Here is a 16,128-nt window from a genome sequence, read left to right as displayed (position 1 = left end):
GGCGTTGAGGTCGGGGCGGGGCCGGCGTTGAATCTGGGGTTGGGGGCGGCGTGGGGAGAGCGTGCGGCGGCCGAGGGGCGACGGCGGCGGCGAGAGTGGAGTTGATTTGGGGGATGAAGTGGCCGTGGGGAAGGACGAACCGCGTGGTTAAGTCAGAAGTACCAGTAGCGCGTTCCAGAAAGGGTGCTACTGCTACGTTAGCTACAACGCGTTCTGGAATACACGCTGCAGCTAAGGAGATTAGGAGTAGCACTGGGCCATTATACGCGCTACTGCTAGGTTGGGCTAGCCATGTGCGCCCAGTTCAAACGTAGCAGCAGCGCTTTTCGCTAGTACACGCTACTGCTAAAGTCATAGCAGTAGCGCGGTTTATTTACGCACGCTGCTACTAAGTAGCAGTAGCGCTTGATTTTGTACAGCGCTACTGGTAAAATTCTGTGTATAGGATTTTCCCTAGTAGTGGGTGTACTTCTTCACACATGCTCTCGCCACTTACCACCATGTACACGTCGTGTATCTCGGCAACCTTCAAGAGGAAGCCTGACGAGGGAGTCGGCCACGACCTGACTAACCACACAAGTCTCTAGTCCAGGTTTATCGCCTATTCAGGTTCCATCCGCAAGGAGATCCGGCCGGGGTGTCGCTCACAGCCCCAAACGATGTGAGCAGGGTTCCCAAGCCCACCATCCGGGTGCCACTTGGTACACCGTGCCACTGTGCCTAGTCTGTCCCAAGCCCACCTGTACCGGGTGCCACTTGGTAGACTACTAACACTACCTACAAACACCAGAAACTAGTTGCAACTCCTGGACAGAGATCGAGTTGATCAATAAGTCGAGAGGGGTCGAGTTACCGGGACCCAATGTGTGGTAGTAACTATTCATGGATCACAAACACAGAACTCAGTTCCTGAGGACGGCTGCAATGAGACAACCCACCATGTACTCCTACATGGCCTCTCATCGCTACCTTTACCAAATCGTGTTCACACACTTAGCTCACACACAGTAGGACATGTTCATCACCATTCCAATTCATCCCCAATGAATCAGACCTGACTCAACTCTAAGCAGTAGCAGGCATGACAAACAAGCATGAATGAGTAGGCACATCAGGGCTCAAACAACTCCTACTCATGCTAGTGGGTTTCATCTATTTACTGTGGCAATGACAGGTCATGCAGAGGAAAGGGGTTTAGCTACCGCAGTATGTAACAGTTGAAACGTTGTTGTCCTAATGCAGTAAAAGAGAGTAGGAGTGAGAGAGTGGGATTGTATCAGAATGAACAAGGGGTTTTGCTTGCCTGGCACTTCTGAAGATAGTATAGTTCTTCATCGGTGTCATCGATCACATCGTCGGAACCACGTCTATCAGGAGGGGACAAACACCGGCAACTGAGAAAGAACAGAATCAATGCAATGACACAATATGATGCATGATCATGACATGGCAATATGCTGTGATTTGAGCTAATGCATCTAGCTATGATTTAAATGAAGTTGGTTTGAATACATGATTCAAATTCCAACTCCATATATGATTATTTCAATGCCCTTTATTTGTTTTTCCAAAACAGAGGACAAACATTGTTCAAACATGCATGAAAATGGTACAGATGGATTCCTTGAATTTTTCTGATAATTTTTCATATATAACTTATTTCATTTGGAGATATAGATTAATTTCTATGATTTTTCAAAGTTTTGGGATATTTTCTGAATTAAACAAATCATTTAAGATTTATTTAAAATCCAGAAAAGGATTACTGCGTCAGCCTGACATCATCATGACGTCAGCAGGTCAACGGGGCACGGTCCAGGTCAAACCTGACCAGTGGGACCCACTGGTCAGTGACCCTGAGACACTTAGTGTCACAAACAGGTGGGTCCGGTCAACGGCCACGTCAGCGAGGTCAACGCTGACGCGTGGGGCCACTGTGTTTAGATTAAACTTAACTATTTTTGTTAGCTGGTTAGTTAGGCAGTGGGGCCCGCATGTCAATGAGCCAGGGGGTTAGTTAGTGGGTCATTAGCCACTAATGACATTGCCACGTCAGTACGCCGGAGTTGAACACCGGCGACCAAACCCGACGGCGGAGGATCGCCGAAGTTGCTCGGGACGGCGATACATGGGTCGGCTTGATGCCCTGGAGGTGCCAGAGCGACGCCCATCCTCGCATGCATCCAGGGGATCATGCGGGAGGCTGCGGGGCGGCCGGAGACGATGGCCACGGCAACCCTAGCGGTGGCCGGAGCTCGGCTAGATGCGGGCGCGGGCCTGCATCAAGCAGGCGAGCGAGTAGAGGGGCTAGGAGGCCTCCTGGAGGCACCAGGAGCGCGGTGCGGTGCAAGGGCACGTGTGGTTTGAGCTTAGGCCACGGCGGCGATAAAGCCAGGCGGCGGTGAGCTTCGGTCATGGCGGGGAACGGCGCTACGGCAAGGAAACGACGCGGGGAAGAGTGGGTAACGACGGCGGAGCTCACAAGGAGTCGGACGATGGTCTCAGCGGCTCGGGAATGGCTTGATGGTGATGAATCAAGCGGCGGGATCGCCGGACCGAGGTTGAAGAAGACGTCCGGGACGGCGATGCGGTGCTCCCCCGGTTGTTTGTCTCGGCGTGGACGAGGAGGGCGAAGATGCGGAGCTCGGGGTCGCGGAGAGAGAGCGAGGGAGTGGTTGTGGCCACGGCGAACGGCGTCGGTGCGCTCCGGCTCGTTCGGTCGGCCATGGGAGAGAGAGCAGAGGGGAGGGGAGAGGTTGCGGGCGAGGGAGAGAAAGGTCAGGGGTCTCTGGGCGTCTCCAGGCGCGAGGGGAAGGCAGGAGGTGGCAAGCAGGAGCTGGAGCCTGCGGCCTGCGCGGGCGCTCTCTCGCGGCGACAGCAACAACTTTGGGGCGAGGGGAGGAAGACGACAGGAGGAGCCCCTGGTGGGCTGGGCTGGCTTTGCCCAGTGTTGGGCCGGTTGGTGGGCTGCACAGGTGAGGCCAGGTACGATTCCTTCTCTCTCTTTTATTTTCTGTTTCCTATTTTCTTTAAATCTGTTTTGATTTGATTTTACCCAAATCATTTCCGAGCTTCTGTAAATTGTTGTATGGACTAGTGACATTAATATAAAGCCCCACAACAATTTCCAGAATTATTGGATCATATTTGAAATATATCAAATATAAATCCAATGCAAATAATTATTGAATTAATTGCAAATATCCAAAATAAATATTTATGAGCTCCTGAAAATAATGGTTTGAATTTTAGTTCTGGCCAATATTTTCAAAGAGAAACATGAACATTTTCTTGGACCCATTTGAAAAGATTTTAATGTTGATTATTTCTGAAGTGACTTCTGAGGGTTTCAACTAACCTCAATTCAACTTTCAGAATTTAAACATGATGCATGATGCTCAAAAATGCAACTAATTACAAACAAATTCTAGGGATGTGACACATGTATAAGTCATGAAGAAAGAAATGGCAATAAACTAAACAATCATTACCCTAAGCTAACAGATGGGTCTTGTCCATCACATCATTCTCTAATAATGTGATCCTGTTCATCAAATGACAACACATGTCTATGGTGAGAAAACATAACCATCTTTGATTAACGAGCTAGTCAAGTAAAGGCATACTAGGGACACTCTGTTTGCCTATGTATTCACACATGTACCAAGTTTCCTGTTAATACAATTCTAGCATGAATAATAAATATTTATCGTGATATAAGGAAATATAAATAAAAACTTTATTATTGCCTCTAGGGCATATTTCCTTCAACTTTTTGACCCTGGATAAAAGTGTGTAAATAGCATGGTAATATACACACAACAGAGCTGATAACTCATGTAGACACGCGACCATAACTTTGTTTAGTTTTTCCTTCAAAAAAACATAATCTCTATGACTTTTGTGTAAATAACATGGTAATTCGACCGTAGACATGATAGTTGACATATAATCACCGTTGTAATTTTGATCCGAGGAAAAGAAGTTGAAAAAGATACCCTCGTAACTTCAGCGTAAATTTCATGGTATTTTATGCACCACACACCCGATCATATGTGGCCAATAGCCCAGCTCAGACACTGCATCAGACCGACACACTTCAAAACTGGCCTGACACGACATGACCCACAAAGTTCCATTTCATAAGTGGGTCATGCCGTGTCGGTACGTGGACCTCACCTCGCAGCCCAAGCACGACACTGATGGTAGACGGTGGTGTTATAGACTTGATAATTTACCACGAATGACATGGTAGATTTGACCTAGGCAAAAAAAAGTAGTTGAAACATAAACTTTAGTGTAAACACCAAGATAAGTTACGTGTTGTAGATGTGATACTTTACATAGTCACTTCGTAATTTTTGACGTGAAAAAAGAGTCGTCGAGACATACCAACATGGGATCTAATTTCGAAGATTTTGTCGTGGTGAAATTTTTATGTGAAAACAGATTTTGAATCGGAGCAACGGTTTAAACTAGAAAATATTTTAAAGTTTCAAAATAGGAAGAATTTTTTAGTGACATCATCTGTTTTGGCTTTTAATTCGCTGGCATGCATAAGATTATGAATCAGCCCGGTATGCATGGGTTTTTTGGGCGATGGATGCAATTAGCTAGTAAGGAAAAGGGGAATTAGATGTTTGATTAGTTAGAAAGGACTAGTTAGCATGCACGTGCAACACACATATTTTTTAAAAAGAATATACATGTTAATCCTAGTTAATAGATAAACATTAAAATAAAATAAAATCTAGTGATGCACTACTTATAAATATTACACAATCAATAGCTGATAATAATGTACTAATAATGAACTATCATTTTTCGTTTGGCGGATGAATATTGAATTTATTTGTTGTATTGAAGGGAGGATATTTTTTTAACACGGAAGGATATTTCCTTTGCGGAGAGAAGTAATTAACCTATGCAAACTTCTGATGCAAAAAGTATATAAATTTCCAACATCTGAAAAAGCTGGACAGTTATAATAAAAAAAAATAGTTGTTATTGTTGCAAGCATATGACTCATCGTGAAATAAAGAAATAGGAACATCGTGCGTTCGATTTGCCCAAAGAACAGAAATATGAATGTTTCAACAAAACTATATTTTCTAAATTTACATGTAGATGTTCTCTTTGTCTATAAAATATATTCATTAGATAATGAAAAAAAATAGGCTATGCTGTTGTCTTTGATTCATCCAGTTTTCCATGGAAACAAAGCACTCAAGTGGATCAAAAGGCCAAACCTGCACCTCATCAGGCCCTGGGAGCTGGGTATCTCTTGGCTGCTTTTAGTAAAAACTTTTATGCTCGGTTCAACTTCTCTGAAGGGTCCTGACAAAAAAAGAGAAGAAGTTAAGTCGCTAACATGACCATTCTAGGGAATCGGTGTCAAATATTAGTATTAGAGATGAGATAGGATTTCCCTTAAAACATGAGATTATCTAACAAAGGATCAGTGTACAACAGCTCGCATCAAAAGTTCAGGACACAACCCACTATTCAGTACACAGCACGCAGACCAACACAACACAGACGCCGCCGTCCTCAACCTCCGGTCACGCTCGCTCTCCTTTGTCTGCACCCGCGTTCTCTTCAAGCAACAGTCGCATTGCCTCCTCAGGCCCCGGTCGACGTTGTCCGCGCTTGCCCTCCTCAAGCTCCGGTCCGCATGGCCCGTACTCGCCCTCCGCAATGGCCAGCCCGCACGCGCCCTTTGCTAGAAGAAGGAGGAGAGAGGGCACGGACAGAGAAGGGGACTCACTGGCCTCTCGCTCGGGCCACCGCGCGCCCCAGGCCATCGGCCACGCGTGCCCATGCTGAGCCAACTCCCTCACCTCGCATGCAACATCTACCCGGCGAGCCTCTTCACCTGGTCAAACACCCCGCTCGCCGCCCTGAGGCTGCGGCTGACACCCCATATCTCCCGCATGGTGAGCAACCGGCCACATGCGGCCGCATCAACGATCTCTAACACGTCGCCCACGCTGCCGAAATCTAGCGGCGCCGTAAGCAGCGCGTAGGTGGCGGTTTGCTCGAGCGATTGCTCGCTCTCGTCCCGATTGCACTCAACGGGGACCCGTCCCTCCCCATGACGATTGCGGCGATGTCGGCCAGTCGCGACGCCGCGCCCCTCCAGCGCGGACTCCGCCTCTAGCCGCAACTCCTTCGCCTCCTTGATCTTCAGGGGTAATTACTAATTAGCGGTCGGGTGTGGTGTGGAGGCCTGTTCACATAAGGAAATCGTTGACGTGATTTCAGGAACTCGTTAGATCGGGGGGCGGAATCATTGACGTGATTTTAGGAACTCGTTGGATTGGAGGGCGGGTGGTGGAGTACGGTCAGTCATCGGAAATTGCCAAATCCACATCATAAAGCTATTAGATCAATGATGTCCGTTAGATTCAGATTTGTGATACTAATCGTGTGGTGATGAATGAGTCGTCCGGTTTTCTCGGATTATTACGGGGTGCACTTAAGAAAGTTCATATTGGATTGTTTAATACTCCCTCCGTTCCAAAATAGATGACTCAACTTTATACTAAAGTTAGTACAAAGTTGGGTCATCTATTTTGGAACGGAGGGAGTAGTAGGGAAGAAGAAATGAAGCATTCGGAAAGTTAGTCAAGTAAAATAAAATAAAAATGGGGAGCATCGCAAAGAGGTACCCTCTGCAATGAGTAAAGATCACAAAGAAATCACGGTATGCATGATTGGAACTGAGGCTTGTTTCAATTTCGACTCATCCCAATATACAGAAGCTTGTTCTACTGCATGTTCTAAGTCCAGGACTCCACGTAACATCAAGACGTACGCTTCACTTCACTACTTGTAACATCTAAGCTGCTGAATAAACCGGTCAATATGCCTCTCATGGCACTCCGTCTCTGACACGATCTCTTGCAGCTTCTTGGCGTTGGCTGTAAACACTCTCCTACCTTCTTCCTCTACCGCCACAGCCCGAATCGCCGTCGCGACGCCTTCTCGGTCAAACGAACTGTCCTTCTCGTTTCTCGGCACCAGCACGCCGACCTTCCTACACTCCATCAGCCTTGCATTCGGCACTTGGTCCCCCATGATGGGCAGCATGATGAGAGGACGCCCGAACAGGAGCCCCTCGATGGTGGAGCTCAAGCCGCAGTGCATCAGGAACGCAGCCACGGCGTCGTGCGCCAGTATCCCGAGCTGAGGAACCCAGCCCGTTATCACGAGGCCATGGCCGCGCGTGCACTCCTCGAACCCCTGAGGGAGGAGCACGTCGGCGTCGACAGCCGGTGGCTTCCTCAGAGCCCAGAGGAAGCGCGTCCCGGCCAGCTGAAGCCCGAGGGCAAGCTCGCGCACCTCCTCCGGGCGCAGCGGCACCTCGCTTCCGAGCGCGACGTACACGACCGACTTGGCCGGCTGCGCATCGAGCCATCTCACGGCCGTATCGTCCTTGCCGCTGTCGCCGCGGCGACCTCCGTCAGGCGACGGCGCCAGGAGGCCGAAGGGGACAACCGGCTTGCCGCCGAACGTCGCGGCATGAGCGACGCTCTCGGGCTCCCACTCATTGCAGCTCCGCATGGCAACGAGATTGCACCTCTGGAGCGTCAAGGAGACCTGCTCGGCGATGGACATCCCCCATTTGCATTGTAGAGACATTAGCCCCGTCTTCTCCGTCACGAACCTTGGCGCTCCTTCCGATCGGGACGCGGTGCGCTCGGACAGTATAATGTCCAAGGTGGCAACCACAGTCGCAGCGAGTAGGACAAGCATCGCACATGGAACCTTGTGTTGGATGGCGGCGGCGGCCGCCCAGTCGTTGAAGTAGTCCACGATGATCCAATCGGGCTTCCTTCCGCCGGGCTCGGCGCATAGGGACTCCAAGTAGTCGGAGAAGGGCGCGGTGAGGCCGTCGGCCGCCTTGCGATGGAGCTCGAACTTGTCGAAGGGGACGTCGTTGGTGGACTCGACACCATCGGGGAGCCCGGCCACGCGTGGGAATGGCAGTGCCACGAGGCCGACGAACGGCGCCATAGCTGGGCGCACAGGCGGGAGCCGCGCGATGTTTCGCGGCGCAGAGACGAGCGACACGCGGTGGCCCCGCGACGCCAGACGCTCGGCGAGGTCCAGGCAGGGGAGCAGGTGGCCGAAGGCGAGCCACGGGCAGATAACGACGTGCAGCGGGGGGGATGAGCCGGTCTCGTCCATGGGGACAGAGCGCGCGCGTCCAAGGAGCTTGGATTAGCTTAGTTTAGCGATTTTTGCCGGGATATCGCATCTCAACTCCTATGAATAGCCCCTACGAATCACACGGTAAAGTAGACAAATCTGTTTTTTGCACTTAGTTTACCTATCTTACCTTTTTTAGCAATGTCCCTTGCCACCACCCGTAGGTAAAAAAATAAACAAGTGTGCTGTGAAAATGAAAACTTGCGCTACTCGCTGCGATGCTTGTCCTACTCGCTTACGTACGTACGGCCAAGAAGGCCTCCAATAAAGAGTTGTCATCTGCTCTTAAAGGCATGTACAATGGTTAATAAAATTATCTTATCTTAGGTTTTGCATGTAATTTAGAGATGACAAAGAAAAATGTCTACAATGGATCATCTCTTAGCCTTATCTTCAATAACTAGCAATTTCTAAAAATGTGGTGAGACATATTATGCTAAGAGATCATCTCTTGTCTTATCTTAAATAAGAGAAGACAAGTCTTCTCTTATGAGTTCTCTCTCCTCCACCTCATCATTCATCCTACGTGGCACTCCTAAGATAGCACCATTGTACATGCCCTAAGGATCTAAAGGTTTTTATATATTCTTATTTTATGGAGGGAGTATTATTTTATTGAGAAAACATGTTGATGAACTACTTGCTCAATAAAGGTTAAGATGTTAGATGATAGGCGTGCCAAAGGGTCTAGCATCAATTTACTCCATATGGCAGAAGTTGTATGACAGCATAGCACCAGGTGATCGATGAATTCAACGGTGGAGCATCACAATGAGCAATCCCTGACCAACATTTCTTAACCATGTTATCCTCAGTGTTAAGACGCCCCTGAAAGCCAGCCCAAGGAAAGCCTTGTGCTTGAGGGGTATCAAAGAATCCCATGCCAACTTTCAAAATTGCACGTAACCCCACAGAAGGTGAGCAGCCTATAGAAGTAGCCGGTGCTTAGCTGATTACAAGTTACATAAGGTGAGCGGGCATCCTTCTGCGAGCTAATGGAAACCACTTCTGCAATGACCTGACTCAGAGCCATCATTCATTTTTATTTTAGTGATCCACGATCACATTGGGTCCATAGGAAAACCAATACTATTAAAAGTGGATGAGCTGTCGCTTAATGGTCTACTTGCTCAAAGTGCTTAGTGACTTTGCTCCAAAATCCTCAGCCACTTTCTCATTTCCATATATGTCCAAAACCTAAAAGTCAAACTCGGCCCCATCGATTTGATCTATCCGGCGGCACCATGTTCATTTGACCTAGCCACTGCCAGAAACCCTAGACCATTTAGTCTCACCGATCGGGATCTTGGTCTCACCGAGATGGCCTTGCAAACTCTCTGTTGCCTATTGTAATTATTTCGGTCTCACAGAAATATGCAATCGGTCCCACCGAGTTTGCTTGACCAACCCTTTATTTGCTCATTGCTGAAATCGGTCTCACTGTGCAATCGGTCTAACCGAGATGAGGTTTTGCACTAAACCTAGCACATCGGTCCCATCGAGTTGATCATGTCAGTCCCACCGAGATTCCTAACGTTCACATTTTGAACTGAATTGGTCTCACTGAGTTCTTCTATTCGTTCTGACCGAGTTGGGTCAAATGTGTGTAACGGTTGGATTTTATGTGGACGCTATATATACCCCTCCACCCCTTCTCCATTCAAGAGAGAGCCATCGGAATGTGCCTACACTTAAACTACTCATTTTCTGAGAGAGAACCACCTACTCATGTGTTGAGACCAAAACATTCCAATCCAACCACAAGAATGTTGATCTCTAGCCTTCCCCAAGTTGATTTCCACTCAAATCATCTTTCCACCATAGCCAAATATGAGAGAGAGAGTTGAGTGCTGGGGAGACTATCATTTGAAGCACAAGAGCAAGGAGTTCATCATCATCACACCATCTATTTCCTTTTGGAGATTGGTGTCTCCTAGATTGGTTAGGTGTCACTTGGGAGCCTCCGATAATATTGTGGGGTTGAACCAAGGAGTTTTGTAAGGGCAAAGAGATCGCCTACTTTGTGAAGATCTACCTGAGTGAGGCAAGTCCTCCATGGGCGATGGCCATGGTGGGATAGACAAGGTTGCTTCTTCATGGACCCTTTGTGGGTGGAGCCCTCCGTGGACTCGCGCAACCGTTATCCTTCATGGGTTGAAGTCTCCATCAACGTGGATGTACGATAGCACCACCTATCGGAACCACGCCAAAAATCTCCATGTCTTCATTGCATTTGCACACTTCAATCCCATCCCTTTACTTTCTTGCAATTAGCATGCTTTACTCTTTCCGCTTCTCATACTCTTGCCATGCTTGCTTGAAATGTATTGTGAATGCTTAAACTTGAGCTAGAACTCCACCTCAACTTGAAGAACTTAAAAACTGCTACTTTTGCTTCTTGAAGGTCTAATCACCCCCCTCTAGACACCTCTTCTCGATCCTTTTCATTGGTATTAGAGCATTGGTCTACATTTCTTTGGTTTAATCACCATTGGAGGAAGATGGATGAGTCTATGATTGGTAGTATTGACTTTGAGTGCCTATTCTTGACGGAGAGTTCTATATATAGTGCTTGGAAAAAATGAGATGCTTGAGATTTTCAATGAATATAATTTGAACAAGTATATTACTAGCCCTTGTGTGCATCCCATTGATCCCTTGCATCCTACCCCTGATGAGGTATCTTGACATGATCTGCAATGTTAGAGCTATTGACCTTATCATAAGAGGATTTCCTAGATATTTGCTTGTGTGCTTGACTACATTTGAATGTGCTTATACCATATGGAGATATATTGAGGAGCGCTTTCCAAACTATTCTTTGAAAAATCTAGATGAGATTCTTCAAAAGTCATTTCTTTTCATAAAATGCATCCTAGTGATCCTAAATTTGGTGATTGTCTATTTGAGCTTCCTGACCTCATGCGTGCCAAAGGAGACATTGGAGTCATTAGCAGCATCATTTCTCAAGTCATTAGAATTCATAAAGATGCACATTGTCATGGTCATAAATCTAATAAATCACTCTCTCTAGGTGATGATCAATCACAAGACGATGTTGAACATGGATATTATGACGAGGATGATGATAGTGACCTTGATCTTGATGAATCAACGAGACATTTTGGTCTTATGGCTAACCTTTGTGGTTACATGGCTGGAGAAAAGGAATGGGTTCTTGATACTGGAAGTACCGATCACATGACCGGAGACAAGGATATGTTTCGAGAGCTTGCTCAAAATAATGGTCCCCGAAAGTATGTCACTTTTGGTGATAACTCAAAGGGTAAGGTGGTTGGCCTTGGTAAGGTGGCTATCTCACATGACGGCTCTATCCAAAATGTTATGCTCGTTGAATCTCTTGGGTATAATTTACTTTCCGTATTTAGACTAGTCGATTTCGGTTTCAATGTCCTATTTACTAAAGTAGATTGCCAAGTGTTTCGAAGAGATAATCATAATATGGTATTTACCGGTATACGTAGAGGTGATCTATACATTGTTGACTTCACTAAAAGTGCCCAACCTAGAACTTGCTTAATTGCTAAATCTTATAAAGGTTGGTTATGGCATAGAAGGTTAGGTCACGTTGGCATGCGAAATCTTGATAAGCTTATTAAAGGTGATCATATCCTTGGTGTTAAAGATGTTATATTTGACAAGGATAGACTTTGCAGTGCTTGTCAAGCAGGAAAACAAGTTGGAGGAAGTCATCCCGTGAAGAACATCATGACCAAAAGAAGACCACTCGAGCTACTTCATATGGATCTTTTTGGTCCGAGCGCCTACAAGAGTCTCGGTGGTAACCGATACGTCCATTTTTCATCATGCTTTTATATTGATATTTATTGCATTATGGACTGTTATTGCACATTATATCACAATACTTATGCATATTCTCTCTTATTTTATAAGGTTTACAGGAAGAGGGAGAATGCCGGCAGCTGGAATTCTGGACTGGAAAAGGCGCAAATATTAGAGACCTATTCGGCACAACTCCAAAAGTCTTGAAACTTCACAGAGCTTATTTTTGGAATATATAAAAAATATTGGGCGAAGAAAGTACCAGAGGGGACCACCAGCCAGCCACAAGGGTGGAGGGCGCACCGTACCCCCTGGGCGCGCCCCCCGACCTTGTGAGCCCCCTGTGACGCCCCCGATTTGACCGTACACTAATCATACACACAAATGTGTACGATCAAGATCAAGGACTCACGGGAAGATATCACAACACAACTCTAGACACAAATTAAAATAATACAAGCTTTATATTACAAGCCAGGGGCCTCGAAGGCTCGAATACATAAGCTCGAATACACAAGAGTCAGCGAAAGCAACAATATCTGAGTACAGACATGAGTTAAACAAGTTTGCCTTAAGAAGGATAGCACAAAAACAACATTGATCGAAAAGGCAAGGCCTCCTGCTTGGGAGCCTCCTAACTACTCCTGGTCGTCGGCAGTCTTCACGTAGTAGTAGGCACCCTCGGGGTAGTAGTAGTAGTCATCAGTGGCATCGTCTGGCTCCTGGCATCCGTCATCTGGTCGCAACAATCAGGTATGGGGGAAAAGAGGTAGCAAAGCAGACGTGAGTACTCATCCAAAGTACTCACAAGACTTACATCAGATTTAAACTATGTATGCATCTGTATCAAAGGAAATGGGTTGTATCTGTGGACTAAACTGCAGAATGCCAGAATAGGAGGGGGAAGCCTAGCCTATCGAAGACTAGCATCTTCAAGCATCTTGCAGCATTTAGAAGTGTACAGATCAACATAATGTAAAGTAGTAGTAGTGTTATCAACCTCGGCCAGAGATCCTTTCTCGACTCCCTACCAGAAAGCAATCCCAGAGCCATACTATCCATTTCTCATCCACAATTCATTTCTCATGCACAATTCATTTCTCATCACAAGTATCCAGTTCTAGTTGTATCGATCGGGATACAACTCCAAGTGTCCGTTACCGTAGGACAGGCTATCGATAGATGTTTTCTTCCCTACAGGGGTGCACCAACTTACCCACCATGCTCGATTAACTCGGGCCGGACACACTTTCCTGGGTCATGCTCGGCCTCGGCCAAACAATACGCCGCAACCCGACCTAGGCTTAATAGAGAGGCCAGCACGCCGGACTAAACCTATGCCCCCGGGGGTCATGGGCCATCTCCCTGGGAACTCCTGCACGTTGCGTACGCTGCTGGTGAGCAGACCTAGCTACCTCCAAAAAGGAAGGTGCTTACCAGTCCAACCCGGCGCGCGCCGCTCAGTCGCTGACGTCTAATAAGCTTCAGCTGATGCATACGATGCAGAACGCCCATACTATGTCCATGTGATGGTTAGTGCTATCAGGCCAGAGGCCCCTCGGATCAAATATCCAAATCGTAGTGGATTAGGAACGCGCGGTAACAAGCGGAGACTCACGAAAGATGTGACCCTGTCGCCCCATCTCGAGTACTTGCGACAAGGGCTAAGAATGCCCGGCCACGCCTCGTAAGTATCTCGCGGGCACCTTCCAGGTCAACCCGACTCCACATCACTCGCTAATAAGCTCGCGCGGGTACCCCTCAGGGCCGACCCGTCTTCAGTAACATGGTTCAGTGTAAAGTCATAGTAACCATAGTAACTGTGTGTCTAACACCAAGGGGGAAAACCCGAGGAATCACCTGTCGTGGTTCTAAGTCTGACAGTAATGTAGGGGATAGGTATGGAGAGGCAAGATCTTAGCTATGGAGAAGTTGTAAGCACACGAGGTTTACGAGTTCAGGCCCTTCTCGGAGGAAGTAATAGCCCTACGTCTCGGAGCCCGGAGGCGGTCGACTGGATTATGCGCGTATGAATTATAGGGGTGCGAACCCTTTACACTGAGGAGGAGGGTGGCTTATATAGAGTTCGGCGGACCTCTCCGGCCCTCAGTTGTGCAAGGTCTTAAATACATTAAGGTCGGGCGTTACTGGTAACGTCCCTAATAAAGTGCTATGATGACCATAAAAGCTACTTAATAACCGACCGTTAGTGTGCGGAGTGCCTCTAGGTCTCCTGGCCGTCGGGTGGTTGGATCTTGGTCGAGTGATTGCTTCTTGTTCGAGTGTCTTCGAGTCTGTCGAGTGGAACACCTCCAAGTCGATTGGAAGGTGATTTCTTCTTGAGATGTCCTTGGGTAGGGCAGCTGGGACAGGTCCATGACCCTACCCTAGGTACATAGCTTCATCATTAGCCCCCGAATGGATCGAGGTTTGAGTCGGGATGGGGTTGAGCACTTCTCCGACTCATTTTTCATGTCATGAGCATATCTTGTTTCGGATCAATGAACCTGAGTGATGACAGCAACTTCCATTTCAGTCGCCTTGATCCATTCTTAGTTTTTTGTCGAGTGAGTTTCTTTACTTGAAAGGCTCCGAGTGACGGTGTGGAGGAGATCTTTGGTCTGACAAGTTGTTCTGCTGCTCGCAGATTTCACGGGATCCGAATTTTGGGAAGCGCGCGGGACGGGGGAGGCCGCAGTAATCGGATAGGATAGGGCGGAGCTGCCTCGATCCCCGAGCCACCTTTTTCGCCATGTATCGCGCGCACGATTGTTACGGGATTTGACAGGACCGCCCGGGCCTACCAGTCAGCCACTCGGAAGCGGCCTCATATAAGGCGTCGGACCGGGGTCTCTCGAACAGTGCGTCCCCATTATCTCTTCTCCTCTCCAGGCTCCTTCGTCGCGCTCGTTCTCGCCCCAGCGCCACCGCTCCGTATGCGTCTTGCCGGTGATGATGGGGAAGGAGAAGACGGCTGCTCTGGAGCGGGCGAAGAAGGCAACGGCAAAGGCGAAGGGGAAGGCGACCAGTCGGGGTGGATCTTCCTCGCGAACCGGCCTGCCGAAGGGCTGGATCCAGGGCGACTGGATCCGCCCGACGATCACCCAAGAGGACCTCGACGACCTAGCCGAAGGAGGGCTGATCCCCCATGAATCGGCGTGGCTTCCGGGGAAGGAATCCGAGCCGCAACCTCGGGAGGGTGAGCGTGTTCTCCTTGGCACCCACGTCGACCGTGGATTTTCCTTGCCTCCTCACCCTTTCTTTCGGGGATTTCTGAGCTTCTTTGGGGCACAACTCCACCACTTCACTCCCAACACAATCGTTTATCTCGCCGCTTTCGTTTCCTTGTGTGAGAATTTCCTGGGTTGTCGGCCTCACTGGGGTCTTTTCAAGCACATTTTCACTTGTCGCTCTCAAACGGTGAAAAAGGCCAATCCGAGTGACGAGAGAACTCAAGTGATTCACATGTGTGGGGGTCTTGGTGTTCAGATGAGAGGGAAAAGTTCCTTTCCGGCCATGATTCTTCCCGACTCGGTTCACGGATGGCAGTCGACCTGGTTTTACTGCAAAGACCAGTCGACGCCAGGGCAGTCGACTGGCCTCCCTCCTTTTACCATGGACCGAGTGAGGAAACCCTCCTCTTTGAAGGTGCTCCCGGAGGAGAAGGCGCAGGTGAGGGTTCTTGTCGAGCGAGTGGTCTAGCTTATCCGTGACGGAGTCACCGGTATGGATCTCTTGGAGGTCTTCCTTCAGCGGCGCATCCAGCCTCTTCAAGCCCGAGACCATCCGATGTGGATGTATTCGGGTCTTGACGACTCCACTCGGATTCACCCGGAGGAGGTCGATGACGACACACTGGAGAAGTGGTTGTCGGGCATGACCGGAAACAAGGACAACCCCAGGGGAGCCAGGAGAGTTCCTTCATTCGACCAGTCCCATGTACCAGAGAAGGTCCAATTCCGAGCTTTTGATTGTAATCTGAATTCACTCGCGCAGCTGTCTATACTGCGTCGACTGACTTTACTCTTCCTGCTTTCTTTCAGGCCCTTATCAAAATGTATTCAATGCCCAACGGAGAGCAAGAGCAAGATCTGGAAGGAGAGGCGAGCG

The 16,128-nt window shown here is 48.2% G+C and overlaps 1 protein-coding gene across 1 annotated transcript; it reads right to left on the bottom strand.

The window, feature by feature from the left end:
• Positions 1-6,657: 6,657 nt before the first annotated feature.
• On the bottom strand, positions 6,658-8,248 carry LOC123106734 (UDP-glycosyltransferase 91D2). Its single transcript, XM_044528817.1, has one exon. The coding sequence runs from the start codon at positions 8,191-8,193 to the stop codon at positions 6,829-6,831; it is 1,365 nt and encodes a 454-aa protein (XP_044384752.1). The 5' UTR covers positions 8,194-8,248; the 3' UTR covers positions 6,658-6,828.
• Positions 8,249-16,128: the final 7,880 nt, after the last annotated feature.

This window comes from Triticum aestivum, chromosome 5A, assembly GCF_018294505.1.
Source record: "Triticum aestivum cultivar Chinese Spring chromosome 5A, IWGSC CS RefSeq v2.1, whole genome shotgun sequence".
NCBI lineage: Eukaryota > Viridiplantae > Streptophyta > Magnoliopsida > Poales > Poaceae > Triticum > Triticum aestivum.
Note: the sequence above shows the minus strand (reverse complement) of the source record. Positions and strands in the feature narration are given on the sequence as shown.